The sequence below is a fragment of the Oculina patagonica genome, chromosome 12 (genome assembly GCF_052425735.1).
Source record: "Oculina patagonica isolate OP01 chromosome 12, crgOcupat, whole genome shotgun sequence".
Lineage (NCBI taxonomy): Eukaryota > Metazoa > Cnidaria > Anthozoa > Scleractinia > Oculinidae > Oculina > Oculina patagonica.
This window is the reverse complement of record NC_135769.1, coordinates 26,469,465-26,487,708: the sequence shown is the minus strand read 5'-3', so window position 1 is coordinate 26,487,708 and position 18,244 is coordinate 26,469,465. Positions and strand designations below refer to the sequence as shown.

At 38.1% G+C, this 18,244-nt stretch overlaps 1 protein-coding gene across 3 annotated transcripts; it reads left to right on the top strand.

Annotated features, from left to right (window-relative positions):
- The first annotated feature begins 658 nt into the window (after window positions 1-658).
- LOC144631959 (uncharacterized) lies at window positions 659-15,480 on the top strand. 3 transcript variants are annotated; one of them, XM_078490548.1, is made up of 5 exons: window positions 659-1,106; window positions 3,371-3,436; window positions 4,068-4,449; window positions 6,909-6,991; window positions 15,124-15,480. In XM_078490548.1, exons 3-5 carry the CDS (start codon window positions 4,168-4,170, stop codon window positions 15,341-15,343), a joined length of 585 nt encoding a protein of 194 aa, XP_078346674.1. In that variant the 5' UTR covers window positions 659-1,106; window positions 3,371-3,436; window positions 4,068-4,167; the 3' UTR covers window positions 15,344-15,480. The 3 variants fall into 3 exon arrangements, with proteins under 3 accessions (XP_078346674.1, XP_078346675.1, XP_078346673.1); XM_078490549.1 differs by lacking the exon at window positions 3,371-3,436 and having other exon boundaries at window positions 6,909-6,981; XM_078490547.1 differs by lacking the exon at window positions 3,371-3,436.
- The last annotated feature ends 2,764 nt before the right edge of the window (window positions 15,481-18,244 follow it).

Here is an 18,244-nt window from a genome sequence, read left to right as displayed (position 1 = left end):
AATAATCGAAAACTTTAAAACTGGTTTAGAAATGCATCAACATGAATTGATTAGATGTAACAAAAAACTGAAATTTTACTCTACTTTCAAAACAGATGTTACTCCCTCTAACTCACTAGAACTAATTACAAATCTTAAACATCGACGGGCAGTAGCAAAACTTAGAGTAGGCAACCATAACCTACGAATTGAAACTGGTAGACATTCTTATCCTAAACTTCCTGAGCATTTGAGAATCTGTCAAAACTGCAGCTCAAATGAAATTGAAAACGAAGAACATTTTGTACTTAATTGTAGTAGATATGATACAATTAGAAAATCTCTAATAGACTACATTGTTAGTAATTATTCTGATTTTAGTTCTTTAGATGCCAATCAAAAAATTATATTTCTCTTTAATATAATAATATAGATGCCTTTCTCTGCAAAAAATTAGGTTACTTCATTCATGAAGCTTTTGCACTAAGAAATGAATCGACAATCGCAACAATTGTCAATTAGTTGATCCTATTACTTGCCCTTACATATCTTTAGATGTAATTCGTATTATTATTATTATCATTATTTTCCTATACTTTTGCAATACCATTTGTAATTGGGAATGCAAATAAAGTGTGTTGTTGTTGTTGATTCAAGTCCGCGTAATTAACTGGGCGTTTAGTCCAGTTCATAGATTCGGTAGCTCATTATACAATTTATACCTCATTCTCCCTGTTGTTTCGTTAATGAGGGTTTTGTTTTTTGCGTATATTTTGAAGGAAAAGGAGAGACGTCATGTTATGTTGTGTAGAATTAGGAGGAACGCTAGGAATGAGTTGGATGACAGGGGAGGAAGCAGGTGAATGCGAAGTTTTCGGGACGAAAAGATTGAAAAAGTTGTTCAAAAAACGCCATTTTGAATAATAGCGGACATATTTGACCGTCGGAGACTAGAGGAATCGTGGACTCTGGGGACGAGAATGGCGAGTCGCAGCCTGAATGTGCGTTTGGAATCCAAATGAACCAAAAAAGAATTTTGTATAAAGGATGACAGGAAGAATTTCTTGTGAGAGGAGGTTGAAATAGGCTGTGCACTGAAGGCAGACGGTGATGAGAGACGAGTTCAGGTATGACATGTGTTTATAATAGAATGTAGTTTGCGCGTTCCTATGTTTATTGACGTTTATTGCCAGCTTTCGCTTTGATTTTGGACCGGCGATCCGATTAAAACAACTTGAACTGTTTAGTTAAGTAAGAATACTCAAAGCAATGGTCGTCGGGTTATTGTTTTTGGTTCTTTAAGAGCATTTTATCGGCATTGCATTATGTATATTTTTGGAAGAAATGCGTGGTTTACGTTTTTGGCTGTGTTTGCTAGATCTGGTTTTGTTTGGCCAGAAAATTACTGAAATAAGCTTAACATATTTCTTTTACCCTTTGTTCGCTTTTTGGAGGCAAAGTTATTTTGGCTACTGTGTGCAACATTGAAGGTGATATAAAGATAAAGAGGGTTAATTGTTACTGATATCCGTTTGCTTCAAATCTGTTTATAAGCTCGGGGAACTTGCTACAAAACGGAAATAATTTTTGAAACTGCATGAAGCTGATATTGCATGGCTAAAAATAGTTGCCTTAGTTCATGATGGTGCATTCTCCCATTATAGTCGCTACATATAGATGTGCTACGAAATGGAATGAAGTTGTTTAAAAACCGATAGCCTATTGAATATTGGTCATACACCGATACAAGCAATTTGTTCTTTAAAAAGAAAAAACCTGGCGGTTTGCTGCTGTGTGAGAGTTTTAGGGCCTGTTTACATGATTCATGAATGACTCATTCCGGAACAAGTTAATCCCATCCCGATATATTTCACTCTATCTGTTTACATAATACCAAGACAAAAGTCAAGTCATTCCCGAATGAGTTCATTCTGGTTTTTAAATGAATTTGATTCTGAGATGAAACCGCTTCTTGTGAAACCACATGCAAAGTTTCAAGAAAGCCATCAAGACCTTTTTATTTTTAAAAGCTTTTTAATTGTACATTTCTTTTTATAGTCATATACATTTTAATCTTTTTTTAGCTTGTGAATTTAAATTTTAAATTGTTAGTTTTTTTTTTAACTATATTGTAATGCGCAATTGAAAATTTTTAAATTGATAATTGCGCAATATAAGTAAATTATTTATTATTAATTATTTATTATACAGAGGTCACAGTTTGAACTCAGAGCAAAAAAATGTTAATTATAGCGTTTACTGTTTATTAGCCCGAAGAAGCAGCCCTATGGTCAAATTGCTTGTTAAAATTGCAGATATAGCCATCATGAGCATTAAAAATAACATGTTTGCGCAAAACATGCGCCATCTTGTTTTGATCTTGAGTGAAAACTACGCACGTGAAAACGACTTTGGTTGAGCTGGTCGATTATGTCATGTGGAATGTATGCAGTCAACGAACTTCATTGTGAACTTGTTCCGAAATATGTCATTCTGGAACTATATATAAACAGGCCCTCATGTGCAAGCAGCAAGGCGTGTGAGGCATGGCAGCGAGGTATATGAGGCAAAAATACCTACTCCAAATGAAAAGGTTAATCGGAGTGCTATATTTAAGCTAACTGATCTGCTATTTAGCTGGCTTACTAGAATGGATCGCACACCTTGCTGCCTCGCACTTTTGTGACGACCTGCTGTATGACCCCTTATAATAGACTGTCTTTACTAACCCGGTGGAAGTCGTCGTTCAAAATATGGGTATCACAGAACTGTAAATTGTAGATCACTACAGCAAGGTTTTTTGGTGTTGTGTTCATGTGTATACATAGTACTCGTGTGTGGAAAAATTCACTGCATTTAGTGGGTTTCTTGTTTAGTGTTGTTTTGTTTGTATGCACTGTGACCAGTGATTTTTTTTCCTCCCTTCCCCTCAGGCATTAGCAGGCCATTCACTTGTTATGCAAGTGAAAGAAAGTAAAATCTCAGGTACCTGGGAGAAAAGTGAGTGGGGGGACTCCCCTGCCTCTTATGTTCTCCCACCATGGAACTCCTTTGTAAAATACTTATACCAATCAAGTGTAAAGGTGGATGACGATAACTTGCAGGACTGTCATATATTTAAGTTTTTATGCAGCCAAACATTGAAGTTATCACCCGTAGCATTTCATTCTGAATGCAACTTGTAAAGTAACACCAATCAAAATGTTTACCTGTAACATTGAGTGAGCTCATGATCAGCCGTAACAGGTGTTACGGGTTACAGCCCTTAATGACAGCCCTGGATAAGGGATGATAACATTGTTGGTAGCTGTGAAATGAATTCTTTATCTTACCTTCTCAATTGTGGTGCTTTCAAGATATTTACTATACTTAATTGTTTGTTTTTTTAAAGGTGTTATTTAGACTTGTGAAAATTTAAAAAGAATATTTGACAGGTGAACTCACGTAAAAATGCAAGGTGAGATTGTGTCCTTCTTGGGTTGCTGTATGTTCATCCCACGTGGGATGCTGCCTAAAGGATTCTAAAATGACCTGGGTGGGGTGTCACCTAGGATCCTGCTAATTACTCCAGGTGGGATCCAACTCGAGATACCTGCTGCTAATTCCACGTGGAATTTTAGCTGTGCATTGATCCCAGGGGGGATCCCACCAGGGATCCTAACTAGTTCTAGGCAGGATCTCAGCTGGAATCCCATCTAATTCTAGGTCTCTACACAAATTATCTGAAGTGGTAATTCCACATGATCAGGCAAAAAAGATATATTAATTAGCTGTCTTAGATAAGAACAGAATCAATACACTGTAGTGTTGTCATTTGAGTTTGATATATTGATGTAGTCATCTCATTCATCATAAATACATTGTAATTCCATTCATGTGGCCACCAATGAGCCACAAGGAGACAATATTAAAGCTAGGTGTTCTTTAAACAAGAAAATGACTGGTACTGAGCATTTGCTCAGGTCAACTTGAAGGGTAGGTAGGTGATTGTGTTAATGGAGTGGTGGTAATGGACTTGGCCCATTATTATTACTGAAAATTACTGAAAAGTTTTTTCAATAACTCAATTTTGTTTTTGTTTATTTAAGGAGTTATAATAGTTTCAACAACTGATGGGAACAAAGTGGTGCAAGGAACACTGCTGCTATCATCTGCATACCTAAATCTGGAAAGGCTGTATTAGCTCACATGAAGGGAGAAAAAGGTTGCTTTTTATGTGAAGATAAAGGCAATGGGGCTGGCAATGGCTTACAGAGATTTTGGCTTTACAGCACAGGCATGTTGCTCCACATGATACCCATGGAAAAGTTGTTATCCGGAACGTTATTTAAAATGGAGAACAGGTACGGCCTCGTACCCAGACGCCTCTCTCTTGTTTGGGGACATGGGCGTGCAAGGGCTTCGCGCTCGCTTTGTTCTCGCTTCGTCGGAGAAAGAAAATCGAGGCGGCTGAGGAGGAGGCAGGAACAGGTAAGTGTTACTAGCAGTTATTGTATGCTGTTACTAACCAGTTAATTATTTTCAATACAAGTTTTTTTTAACTTTTTCATGTATCCAACACTTATTAATTAACATGATATATCTTCTGGTATATTTTATTTATTAATATTATTATTGCTGTCAGTCATATGGAGGTGATATCCTGAAGGGAGAGATGAAATGGAAGTGAAGTTCACCATTAGTTAGTCCGTCTGATCAAAACCAGTGAAGTTGATAATGACATGCCTTGACCACCTTATAAATAATTATACTGAATATTTTCAAGTGCTGAATCGATTTTTTTTTATTGAGGTCAATGGGATAAATGGTGCTTCTGTGTCTTTGCTGTTTAAATAATTTGACCTTGTGGTGTGTTGACTACAACTGTCAAGGTCATTAAAAATTTTAATTATTGAATATCAAGTTAATAAATCATTAAAATGATTTATAAACTTGATATTCAAGCTTCAGAATACAGAAATTAGCCTCTCTACTAGTATTGAAAGGTGTCTTAGTTAATTACTTGCTTCACTACAGTATGCAAATGACAGCTATCACAATTCTTGTGAGTGAACAGATAACATCAAAACAGCTAATAATGATTAATAAATGCATTTATATGGCAGATGTTCCATATGTATTATGTTCAAATAAGCCGATGAACTGTTGGACAATTTCTACAGATTGATGGCAGTACTTTATGGTTAGATATGAATTGGTTGATGCTTTGGCATACACTTTTCATGTCAGTGCACCTGCATAACTCATAAGTGCACATGCAGCTAATAGTATTTCCGAAATGATTCGATTTAGCACCAGGGGGGCTTATTTACTTTTGGCACCTCATGGAAGGGCGCTTATTAAGACAGGGCACTTATTTAATTTTTTGAGAAAAAACCAAACGTTCAAAACAAAACTTAAATATATATTGAAATAACTAACAATAACAGAAACTGTCAGTAACAAATTGTTGAAAGTTCAGTTACTTTTAAAAGAATTGTTTATTTTAGCAGTAAATATATACATGTTCGGTACGGTGAATGTTCGTGAGTTTATCTATTCGACATTGATGACATTTTCGTCCCCAGAGGCCGCAATCCTTTTGCGAACGAGAATGCATCGATGACTTTAATAGGGGTGGTTATCCACAATACAACAACAACAACAAGCTTTATTTGCATGACTGTAAATTTGTTACAATATTGCAAAAGCGTAAACTTATTTAGTAATAATAATAATAAAAATAATAAAATAATAATATATAGGAAAAGACAAAAATGATTCATATAAAATTAATTACATTGATAGTATTTTGTTACGTAAATCAAAACAAGATGATATAAATTTAATCAATTGCATGGTCACAAAACGATCGGGAGAATTCATTAATTCTAAAATCAAGTCAGGCACTGGTAGTTGGCTGACATTTAAGATGATAGGCTGTATTGTCTTGTAAAAGTTATCTCTTATTGTTGCATATTTGGAACAATAAAAGAGAAAATGAATTTCATCTTCGGTTTTATTACAATCACAGACCGGGCAGAGCCTATTATGTCTGGGCGTATTGTTATATCTGCCTAGTTCGATCATTAACTTATGATTGCTAATTCGTAATTTAGCTAATGTTCTCCTACCAGAAACTCTCCTAGTTAACTCTAGATAATTGGAGGTAGCATATTCGTTCTTAAAAGATCTATAAAATTCTAGTTTTTGAGAATGCTGTAGAGTATGCTGCCAATACGAAATATATTTCTGTTTCATTAACTGCAGAAACATTGTCACTTTTGCGGTGTCTACTAAATCAGGATTAAAATTACCAAAATTAAAATATTCGGATATCTTCATAAGATTAGAGTAAAAACTATTTTTACCAGCGGTGTGAAGTTCTAATGAAATTAAAAAAGACTGTCTAACAAAAGAATCCGGTTGCTTTTTTTGGAGATATATCAAATAGTTGAGGATTCTTTGATTAATGGTGATAAGGAGAGGAAATCGACCAAGCTCAGCTCTACATGCAACATTAGAAGCCTTATTACTGACTTCAAGATAGCGTTTACAAAACTGTAGATGTGTTCTTTCAATAGGGGGGTTATTAGAATAGAGGCTCATAACAATGGGACACTTATTAGAATAGAGGCTCTTATTGGAATAGGGGCGCTTATTGACAAAAACACATTCGAAGGGGGCGCTTATTCGGAAGGGGGCGCTTATTGGAAGGAGGGCGCTAAATCGAATCATTACGGTAACCAATATTGTTTGGCTTTTGCACTGCCACTGGAAGTGTGGAACTAAACAAATACACCAAAATGTTGCATAGAGAAAGTGCTTTACTCACTCTATTATTTAGCAGTATATCAGCGTGAAATGTTGCCTTTTTGTCCGGTCACATGTGCCGAATTTAATTGCAAGGCTGTTTTTTGTTATAATTTATTTCTCAATTGTGTTTACAGAAAATGTCAATACTTCCTCCACAGAAGGGATTGGGAATTCCTGGTGATGGAAGGGGTCTCAAAGGCCAAAACGGTAAGGAAAGGTATGAAGCTAAATTAGATTTCCAGAGGGTTCCCTCAGGTTGGAGGTGGGGGGGGGGGGGGGGTCTTAGGAAAAATTCCTTCTGTGAGGGAATTATGGATCATTTTTCTTCAGTTAAGCAAAATATTATTTTCTGATAAAAAAAATAGGGCGTCAGATGTCAATATTTCTAACTGCTGGAAACAATATGATGTTCAACTTGAAGCAAAAAGCGATAATGATTGTTTGAATTCTTTGTTAGACCATGTGTAGGGGTGGGTAAGGTGGGGTGTAAACTCCGTTGAAGGGCAGGTGCTGTGGTAATTGACCCTTTGAGAACTAAAGATGCACACGCTGTGTCCCTTTCCCATTCCCCATAGATCACTTGGTTTCCTGTTGTCTGTGGTGGGGTAATAGAAGGGATTTTTTTGTCTAAATCATTAGTTATCAACAACAAACATCGGGGATGATTTGGTCCAACTTCTACAACAATAAAATAAAGAATTTTTGATTTTGTATCTTTTTTTCTCACTTAATGATTAATAATAATGTTACAAAAAATTCCTTTAATATAGAAAAGTGGAAAACAGACGTTATAGTAAAAAAACGTTCGGTTTTTATTTGTACATATTATAGCCTTTTAACCTTTTTTTAAAAAAATTTACATCTTAGCAAACATTATGTTGAGTAAAATTTGTATAAGTAATTGTGGGTACTTGCAGTGATTCTATAAAGTTAGCCTTTTAAAATAGTAAGCTAAAAGGATTAGGCTCAAGATGGGATTTAAAGTTGGAACCTGGTCTTACCAATGCAGTACTGTATGATGCTTTTTTTTACATTGATAATTTTGCATGCCTTGATAATTTTGATAATGGTAGAGCATCAGAGTAATATCGAAAAGTTTCAGGTACATGTATGAAGCTGACGTCAAGTGCGATTTTTGTTGTAGGTTTGTTTGGAATCTTATGTTAAGCTGCTTAAGACTTGAAATTGATAAAGCTCTTTGGTAGTGATTGCTGGCTGAGAAGGCTATAGGCTAACAGAGTTTCTCATTCCTAAAATCTGCAATTTGAATTAAGTTATGCACAAAGCTGTGGTATAAAAAGACAGTAAACGTCAAAAAAAATACATTTTTGCACCGTGTTTTCCAGCATGATAAATAGATCAAGTTATGTTGATTTGGACTCGAAGTTATTGATATTTTTGTTACTATGGGAGCCACCCATGGAGGGGAGGGGGGCAGCACATTGTGTTGTTTCGAACAAAATTTTTCTTGTTGTGTGTGGAAGCATTTCATCTGTTCGCTAAAATCTGCTTTTGTTCACGTGTTGCCAGTTATGTTTTCCTCTTGTTTGTATATAGGTAATGCTTAATCACCACGTGCACAATCGCCGTATTTAAAGATCCCTTTGCTTAGTTTCGCGGCATTTCGAAAGAGATACGCAAGCCGGGAAGTCCGGGCGAATTTTCTTATACTCTCGCGCTACGTCGCCGAAGCCCAACCACGTGCTTTAGTTTGTTTCGTCGTTTATTTTCTCAAGTTCATGGCTGTACCTACCCTGCCTCTGCTGTTTAACTAGAAGATTTACACTGCATGTCCATTCTCTGCCGCTTCGCAAGTTCCACATCATGCCGGAGTAGCGGGACAACGCGTACAGCAATAGTTTACTCGGTATTTTAAAACATTTTTATGTGTTTTTCTTTTTCGCTTGCTTATCCGTTTGTTTATCCCGTAGTGTGTTTTATATCAGTAGTATACTAAGGACAGCGGTTACCTTTCCCGTGGGGAGGAATCTCATTAACGTGGGGAGGAATTAATTAAGTAGGTGACGTCATAGGGGCGTAAGTGACGTCATCAAAAATGGGGCGTAATCTAAAAATAGAAAAATTGCATCATAGGGCGCAAGGTTAGGGGCGTAATCTAAAAATAGAAAAATTGCATCATCGGGGTATAAAAAATGATGAGATCATAATTTTAAAATAGAATAGGGACAGTATGGCCTCCATCTTGTTTATTTTCGCAAAAATAAAATAATATTTTGATATAGGTTGAAGAATCTACATTTAGAAGTCTTTTTAAAGGCAAAATTATCGGTATATTTAAGCTTTGTGGAGCAGCCGACCGAAAAGTCATGGGATCGATTATGTCTCGTTTCCATTCTAACTCGGGCAATAGTTCGAATGTAGCAGGTTGGCGCAATGTTTTGCTGTGAAAGACCAAAGTCACATTTTCATAGTCCCGCATATTTGGATCATCTCTGGTAAGTTTTTGCTTCTAGTCCAAACTAGAATTAAATAACTTCGTAATCCTCAATCAACAAACGCCAAGATTAATTGCACGCGAATTCGCAACAACTTGAACTAGTAATTAGTTTACGAAATCAACAGTTCACTGGCAATTTTTTGTTTAACGAAATTACCTTTGTAAAGTTCAACTCCACCACCACCACCACAATCTATTGTTTAACTCCGCCACCACCACCACCGCATTTCTATTGTTTTCCACTACCACCACCACCGCCGCCACCACCACCACCAAAATTCTATTGTTATTGTCCTTCTCCTCCTCCTCCTCCTCCTCCTCCTCCTCTCTGTACCCCTATTGTACCCCTCCTGTACCCCTATTGTATCCTCCCTGTACCCCTTTTGTACCCTCTCTGTACCCCTATTGTACCCCTCCTGTACCCCTATTGTACCCTTTCTGTACCCCTCTTGTACCCTCTCTGTACCCCTAATGTACTCCCTTTCTGTACCCCTCTCGTGCAATTTTTTGTTTGCTTGCTCCCCCCCCCCCCCAAAAAAAGAAATAAATTAAATGAACCCGACAGAATTCATTTATTTGACACTAGCGATCATGCCGAGAAGGTTTCCGCGAATCTGTCCGTTGTGCGAAAAGCCCAGTGTAATCAATTTGAGTTCTCATCTTGAAATTGTCCATGACATAACCGGGCTCAGAAGGACACAACTCTTAAAAGAAGCCAGAGTCACTTGGGAACCAAAGAAAGAGTATATTCCTACAAGCGTCTTACCTCGTTGTTCCTCTAGCTCCCTGAAAGAAATAACTGAGGCAAGAAAAAGAACAATTAAAGTAAAGCAAACACCACTACCTGTACCTGCTGCCAAGAGACAGAAGTTGACTCCTAGTGTTACCTTGACAACTGAACCTTATCAAGATTTTATGTTTCGCCATAAATTTTCACTCCTTGTGGTTGGACCAAGTCAATCAGGGAAAACAGTTTTCGTAGAACAGATTCTAACAAAGAATCGTATACTCTACGATACAAAGAAACCGCGGCGCATTTCATGGTACTATAGCCAGTGGCAAGAAAGATACCAGGCTATGAAATCCGCGATTGGAAGGGATATTCACTTTTATCGTGGGCTTCCCAACTTTCAAGACGATCTACGAGACATTGACCCAAAATACAACAACGTTATCATCTTTGATGATTTAATGGCAGAGGCAATCGAGAGCCCGATCGTTTCCCGGCTGTTCACTCAGGGTCGACATCGAAACGCGAGTGTGATACTGCTACTTCAGAATATGTTCCCGAAGGGAAAATTCAACACCGACATCAGTCGGAACGCGCAGTACATGGCTCTTTTCCGAAGTCCTAGCGATCGGAAACAAATAGGCATTGTTGCTGAACGTATGTTTGATAAGAATCGCCAACGTTTCATGGCAGCTTATTATCAGGAAACGGAGAGACCATACGGATACATCTTTGTCGATAATAAACCGGACACCGCAGGGAACAAACAGGTGTTGAGCGATATCTTTGGCTCTTGTCGAGTTTACTCGAGTATCAACAAATCCTTGAAACCAGAGGAAACAGTAGAAACGATTAACCCTGCAAAGAATACCAAGGCAGCAACCTCATGTGTAACCACAGAATGTCCAGCTCAACCTTCGAAGCCGAAACTGTTTGATCTAGTTTGGTCTGAAACCACCTGGCCTGCTGTGCGAAATTTTATGCAAGATGCACCCTATCTCAAAACTCTTCCAGAAGGGTTTGGCCTTGCCGAAATGTATACAAGTGCACGAAATCCTTACAATCCCTATATCCCTACAGTCATGTATGGTTACCACAATTACTGGCCCGTCAAAATAAGTCATTATTCTAATGGTAGAACAAGGTGGATTTACATACGTGAAGACGAACCAAATGTGAAATCATTTCTTGAAGAAACTAGAGCCACGGAGAAAGAAAATAAAGCTGGGAACTGAAGTGTTTTTGTTTATATGAAACTGCTATCTTTTTTCTTGTAATGTCATGTAGAACGATCGAAATAAAAGTTTATTTTACTTACAATCTGTGTGTTTAGTGTCGTATTATTAACCGAAAACTCGTGTTTACTGAAGCGCGTTCACTCTATTGTTTTAACTTTTCAATTGGTTATGCTTTGTTCACTAGAACACATCGAGTCTTTCCCATTGTTTTAAAAACAATTACCGGTATGTTAGCAGTACTAAATGTATGCGACAAGACAACTTGCATAATTACAAAGCTAAAAAAAAAACTTTGACCGAAATGAATCGGTACTTATGCCTGTACTGTGAAATGCTGAAAACCGCTACCGCCATGAAGTAGAAAATTAAACTATGACATCACTGAACTTTACAAAGGTAATTTCGTTAAACAAAAAAGTGCCAGTGAACTGTTGATTTCGTAAACTAATTACTAGTTCAAGTTGTTGCGAATTTGCGTGCAATTAATCTTGGCGTTAGTTGATTGAGGATCACGAAGTTATTTAATTCTAGTTTGGACTAGAAGCAAAAACTTACCAGAGATGATCCAAATATGCGGGACTATGAAAATGTGACTTTGGTCTTTCACAGCAAAACATTGCGCCAACCTGCTACATTCGAACTATTGCCCGAGTTAGAATGGAAACGAGACATAATCGATCCCATGACTTTTCGGTCGGCTGCTCCACAAAGCTTAAATATACCGATAATTTTGCCTTTAAAAAGACTTCTAAATGTAGATTCTTCAACCTATATCAAAATATTATTTTATTTTTGCGAAAATAAACAAGATGGAGGCCATACTGTCCCTATTCTATTTTAAAATTATGATCTCATCATTTTTTATACCCCGATGATGCAATTTTTCTATTTTTAGATTACGCCCCTAACCTTGCGCCCTATGATGCAATTTTTCTATTTTTAGATTACGCCCCATTTTTGATGACGTCACTTACGCCCCTATGACGTCACCTACTTAATTAATTCCTCCCCACGTTAATGAGATTCCTCCCCACGGGAAAGGTAACCGCTGTCCTTAGTATACTACTTATATCTACGTAGTTCTGTTTATAGCAATTTATTACCATATGTGCTACGGCTGTAGTAGCTTACGTTCGCTCGTGTGTCGAGCAAAGATTGGCAAACGCCGTGTGTCGGCTGTAGTAGCTAAAACGTTCGCTCGTGTGTCGAGCAGAGATTGGTAGACGCCGGCGCCGTGTGTCGGCTGCCCGGTCGGCTGTAGTAGCTATAAAACGTTCGCTCGTGTGTCGAGCAGAGATTGGTAGACGCCGTGTGTCGGCTGTAGTAGCTAAAACGTTCGCTCGTGTTTCGAGCAGGCACTGGCAGACGCCGGGTGTCGGCTGGTAATAGCTTAACCGTTTGCTCGTGTGTCGAGCAGAGACTGGCAGTGGCCGTATGTCGGCTGCAGCTAAAACGTTCGCTCGTGTGTCGAGCTGAAATTTGCAGATGCCGTGTGTCGTGTGTCGAGCAGAAATTGTCAGATGCCGTGTGTCGGCTTTACGTTGCTCAATGTTTGCTCTTGCGTTTAGCACAATTTGTTACACGCCGTGTCGGTTTTAGTCTAAAGGTTGGCTCGTGGGTAGAGCTTAGTTGGCAGGAGCCTTGTGTCGGTTTTGTTTAAAGTTTGAACTGTGTATTGTGGGTATTTGGCAACAATCATGTATCGACCATTCCGGTGGGGGGGGGGGGGGCACCCTGTATTTTAACTGTTAGTGTGCTAAGTGTTTCGTTACGGTATATCTGGCTGGAATTGTTTTGCTTGCATGTCAAGAAAATCAAGTAGTTGCCGATTGATGGACATTTGTTTCAGAGCTTACTGGTGTCAGTAAGAGTGTTAATGAGCTTAGGTTTAAAGTGTTTACGAGTTGGTTACGTAAGGTTTGTTACGTAACCCATCCCAGTGCGGAACTTTATTGGACAGGTATCACGCATGTTTGTTTTATGGATCTGTGTATCTCTGTAGGTTCAGTGTTTAAATTTTCAAAGCTCGCCGGTTGGCCGTTTTCATCCACGGAGTTTAATGTTTTATCCACGTTTAGACACGAACAACGTGGGATATATGGAAGTGATGTTTATCCTTTATTTTTCCCCAAGCTAGAAGTTTTAAAATTAAAATTCAAAATATTATAAAAAAAAATTATTTTAAACAGTCCACCCCCTCCACTGGCCTTGTCGCGATCAGAAGGGTAATCTCAGTTACGCCCTATAATCCGTTTACGACGGATTCCTGGTCCGGCTTGGCTAGTGGTGTTTTTTCCCTTTTGTTCTTTTTTCGTTTGTTGTCTTACGTTTTCCTTTCTGTAACAACAATGGTTTTAATCTGCCCGCCTTAGGTATTGGCGATTTCTTGAAGCAGTTTTTTCTTGAATCTCCTACTCTCATTATAAGCCACGATCGAAATACATGCTATGGTGTAGGGAAGTAACCCCACTAGCCTGGCCGGGCCTCTCGCATACCGGTTGGGGTTTGAGGGGATTTTTGAGTTTTGGGGAGAAGGTGTATTTTTGGGGTACTCTTTCCTATAAATGTGAAGATCTTTTGAGTTTGTACTGAAGCAGCAAGGTGCGTGAGCAGCCGAAGGCCACAATCTTTCCCCATACCTTATCCACGCCGGACAATGAGCGGCATAATTAATGAGTGAGAATGGTATACTATTCTCATTCATAATTATGACGCGGAATTCAGAAGTGCGTGGATTACATAACCCCATTTGTTTATAGATAGTTGTGTTAGGTAATGCTTAATCACCACGTGCACAATCGCCGTATTTAAAGATCCCTTTGCTTAGTTTCGGGGCATTTCGAAAGAGATACGCAAGCCGGGAAGTCCGGGCGAATTTTCGACCCTCCCACCTCCCCTTCGGCGACGTAATAGACAACTATAGTGCTTTCTCACCCTGTCACTCATTGCCTCGGCCACAATCTTTCCCCATACCTTATCCACGCCGGACAATGAGCGGCATAATTAATGAGTGAGAATGGTATACTATTCAGAATTCTTGTGAAGGCCTTACTTACAATTTTAGTGGCATTTTGTGGAAGTGCCGGGAGTAGACGAATGGTGACACCAAAAAATTTCCATACAGATAGCGCATCCAATTTTTTAATAAGCGCCACACTCGCGATCCAATAAGCGCTGCATTTAAGTCGCAAAAAAATATAATAAACAGCGCCGCGCTTATTCGAATAAATACCGTAACCTGATGATAGTACTAGTGGCTACGTGCATATCAATCAGGATGTGAAAGGTATGGGAAGCTTTGTGGTAAATTGACAATTTCTTGGGAACTTAATATTAGATGCACCAGTGTATGCAACAGTATCAACGCATACCGAAAAATAAGGGTTATAAGTGCTCCTGCTTATAATCGTGTCTAGTTATAAGCTCATCTACATGGAAACAAAAAAAACATCCGGATATAAGCCCCCTCCCCCCTATGGTAGATGACAGTACTGAATAGGGCTAAATGTTGCTTTACAGTACACACTCTTTTATCGGACACATATATGGACAGGTGCTTTGTTGCGCATTTTATTTGATTTCTGATTTTTGTGTTGGTCCCCTTTTTTATTCTATTTTACTGTACCTTTTATTGGGATTACACGCCTTCTTCCCCGCTGCCTCACATATTTGGAATACTCTAACGCAGTTATCCTTCAACAACACCATTCCATTCCCTAACTCTAGGTCTCTATATCTCCAACATAATTCTCAGACACTTAACTATTGTTAACAAAATCAATTTGCTATCCAGTCCTTGATAACCAAAATATTAAATGTCAGCCGGTTTCATCTTAAAGAAATTTACTAGCCTCCTACAAACTCAACTTATCTTCTTATCTTCGTTCTAAAACTTAAAAGGATCTTTCTCTCATTTTATTCAGTTGCAGAGCAAGAAAATACATGGTTCACAACAAGTCAAGTACACAAGAATTAAAGGCAACAACTAACGAAATGGATCCACAAGAAAGAACCATCTCACAATTATCAAGAAGGATTATAGTTCAAACAAAACCCATGGATTCTGACTCAACTTTATCAGCTGATCTGACGTTTCACCTCTACAGAGTAATGCATCACACTCGCGAAGCAACTAAAATATAAAACAAAGTAAACAAAAAGCCAAAGAACAAACTGCCGTGCAGTTATTAATACTTCACATCTGTAGAGGAATTACACTTCTTGCTTCAGTCCATTTGCCTTCTGCTTTAAAATAAAAATGTTCTTAATCGACACACGAACTATACGCAATCGCGTACTTCTGTTTCAGGCATAAAAGTCTTCAATTTGTAAATTCTGCAACTCACTTGAAGTTAACTAGAACCATGTGATTTGTCTAACAACGTCACGGCCCAAACGTCACTCGACGTACATAATGAAATACACTTTTTATTTATTTAAAATGAAAAATCTCAGTGAACTGTACTCACAGCTGGTGATTACAATGAAAAGCAATGATTGTACTCTGTATATAATATATTACTTATATATTGCTATTTCCATAATATTTCACACTCTAGCCATTAACTGTGCCTGACAACAATCCATGATAATAATCCATCTTCCCCATAAATTTTTTACAAACCTAAAAAAAGCGTCTCTCCCAGCAAGACACACAACCGCACGTTTTGTCCTTCGTCTAAACCAGCCAACGATTACCTACATAAAGCTCGCAACCACACTCACCATCAAGCAAACCAAAGGTAACTTTTCCATTTCTTCTGTATGACTTGCACAACCGTCTTTACTCCTTTGAAACAACTCCTTATTTTAATCGAATATACAGAATAACCACGGCCAAAAAACCTACCATTTTCACGTTGTACCGACATACATGTATATATAGACCTGTATAATACACTAAAAACTCCACGACGTCATGAATAACTTGACAAAGCGTCGATGAAAATGACTTAGAAAATTCAAAACCCTTTTTCAAACTTTCTCTAACCCACCTTACCGGCAACCGAAACGTCCTTTCTATACAAAAATATACGAAATGACCTCCGTCCAAAAAGAATCGCCTTTACAGACTGAAGGTAACTAATATCATCAAAATTTCGCCACAGGACGAACACGAAAGCATTCAGAAAAATCACAATTACACCTTTACAATTATCTTTCAAAGTGTCTCAAACCGATACACTGAAAGGCCAATTCATTTCAACACAAACAATGTGATATCTCTAATGTGGACGTCATTTCCCGCCCAGTTTTAAGCTTCTTTAAGCTTCTTGTTATTCTTAAAACCTGTTAACACCGAACCACGCGCCGAAATCCCTTATACCGGCTAACCTTTAATATTTCAAACATAAAAAGCGCATTGTAAGAGCTTCCAATTTGCTCGGTGAATGAACATTTAAGAAAAAATGCGAACATGATCAAGAAACTGACAAAGGACTGTCACGCAATATTGCAACTCGATATGAATGCGATCGCCAGGCGTGAAAACTGACCTCTCGATTCCGTGAACTTATCTCTTTTGTTTGTATTGTTATCAGCAAAAGGTTTTATTGCAGGTTAGGGTAAGTAAATACTGGGTTAACTTAATGACTTTTACCTTGTGATTTCGGTTTAGTCTATATAGGTATTCGAGCATCGACCCAAGGTTAGAACATTTACCATTAAAAAAACACACATGAGATTTTACCGGTTGTGGCACAACTTGCAAAAAAACCGCTCGGGCTCGCCTGGCTCGCTGGCTCGCCAGTCTCGCCTCGCTATTTTTTGCAAGTTGTGTCCACAACCGGTAAAATCTCATGTGTGTGGGGGTCGCAATGCCAAAACTCTCATGTGTGTGGGGCCCGCAAGGCCAGCCCTTTTGTGTGAAAGGAGGAAAATGTGAGTGGCTTTCACATTCCTAACTTCCTGAAGCAGTTTCGCCGGACCCGACAGTGTACCAATCGTTGTATGGCGCCATTGTATTAAATTACAACAAACCTTTAATTGCTGTGCCAGAAATAATTCCTATTGAACAAATGCTCTTATTGAGTAAACGAAGATGGGAAGAGGGAGAACTGGAGAAATTAACTTGAGTGTAAAGAAAAACTTGAAAAGATCTCGTGGAAAAGCGTTTACAACCTACAAAAAAACTAAAGAAAATGAAAAACAAATAACAATCCTTTTAACAGACGAGGTGATTGAAAAATTAAAAAAATTAGACAGCAGTGTTGTCGCAAACGTTTTAACAAGCTAAACAAGACTTGCACGCTCCGGTGAGTGCATAAATTATTGCAGCAACACAGAAAGTCACAACAATGACTTTGATTGCGTGGGTGTATTGCTGTCAAGAAACGGAAAACCCCCTTGACGTAATCTAGTTGTTTTTTTTTTAGGAGTTTTTAGAGGACAGAGCTCAGTTATAGAAATGCCGTCATGGGTGCATTTTTAGAATATAAACCGATAAATAGAAATGGCGTCAGGGATGTATTTTTTAAGCAAACACCATAACCAAATTTTGGAACCTAAAAGCCAAAAAATAATATTTTATAAGATAGATCAGATTCAATTGAACTGTTTCAACAACCAGAGAAGTGAAAAAAAAAATCCTGCGTAAAATTATTTTTGCTTATACAGCACATTCCAAATCGCACAATAGAAAGGACATTCCAAATCGCACCACACATTCCTGTTCGCTTGTGATTTTTTTTTTCACGAAAAAAAAATTTTTTTAAAAACGCTGAAAATCAATGGCGAATCGGCATGTTTGGCATGTGCGTGTGACGTACCGGAAGTCCAGAATATTCTAAAGCGACATGATTGTAAACAAGCCGATGTGTTAATCAAGCTTTAAACGGCTAAAGCAAAAAAATTGAGAATCAACTGGCAAAAGATTAAAAATTGGTAGAAAAGACTCTTGATTGAAACAGTAGTACAGAGAGTATTTGACAAAAACCACAGCCGGTGTTTGTCATTGGCGATGAGTCATGATATTACACCGTCTAAAAATATCATTCGGGTAATACCCCGACTTTGTCACCCACGCACGCAAACACAAAAAAAAAA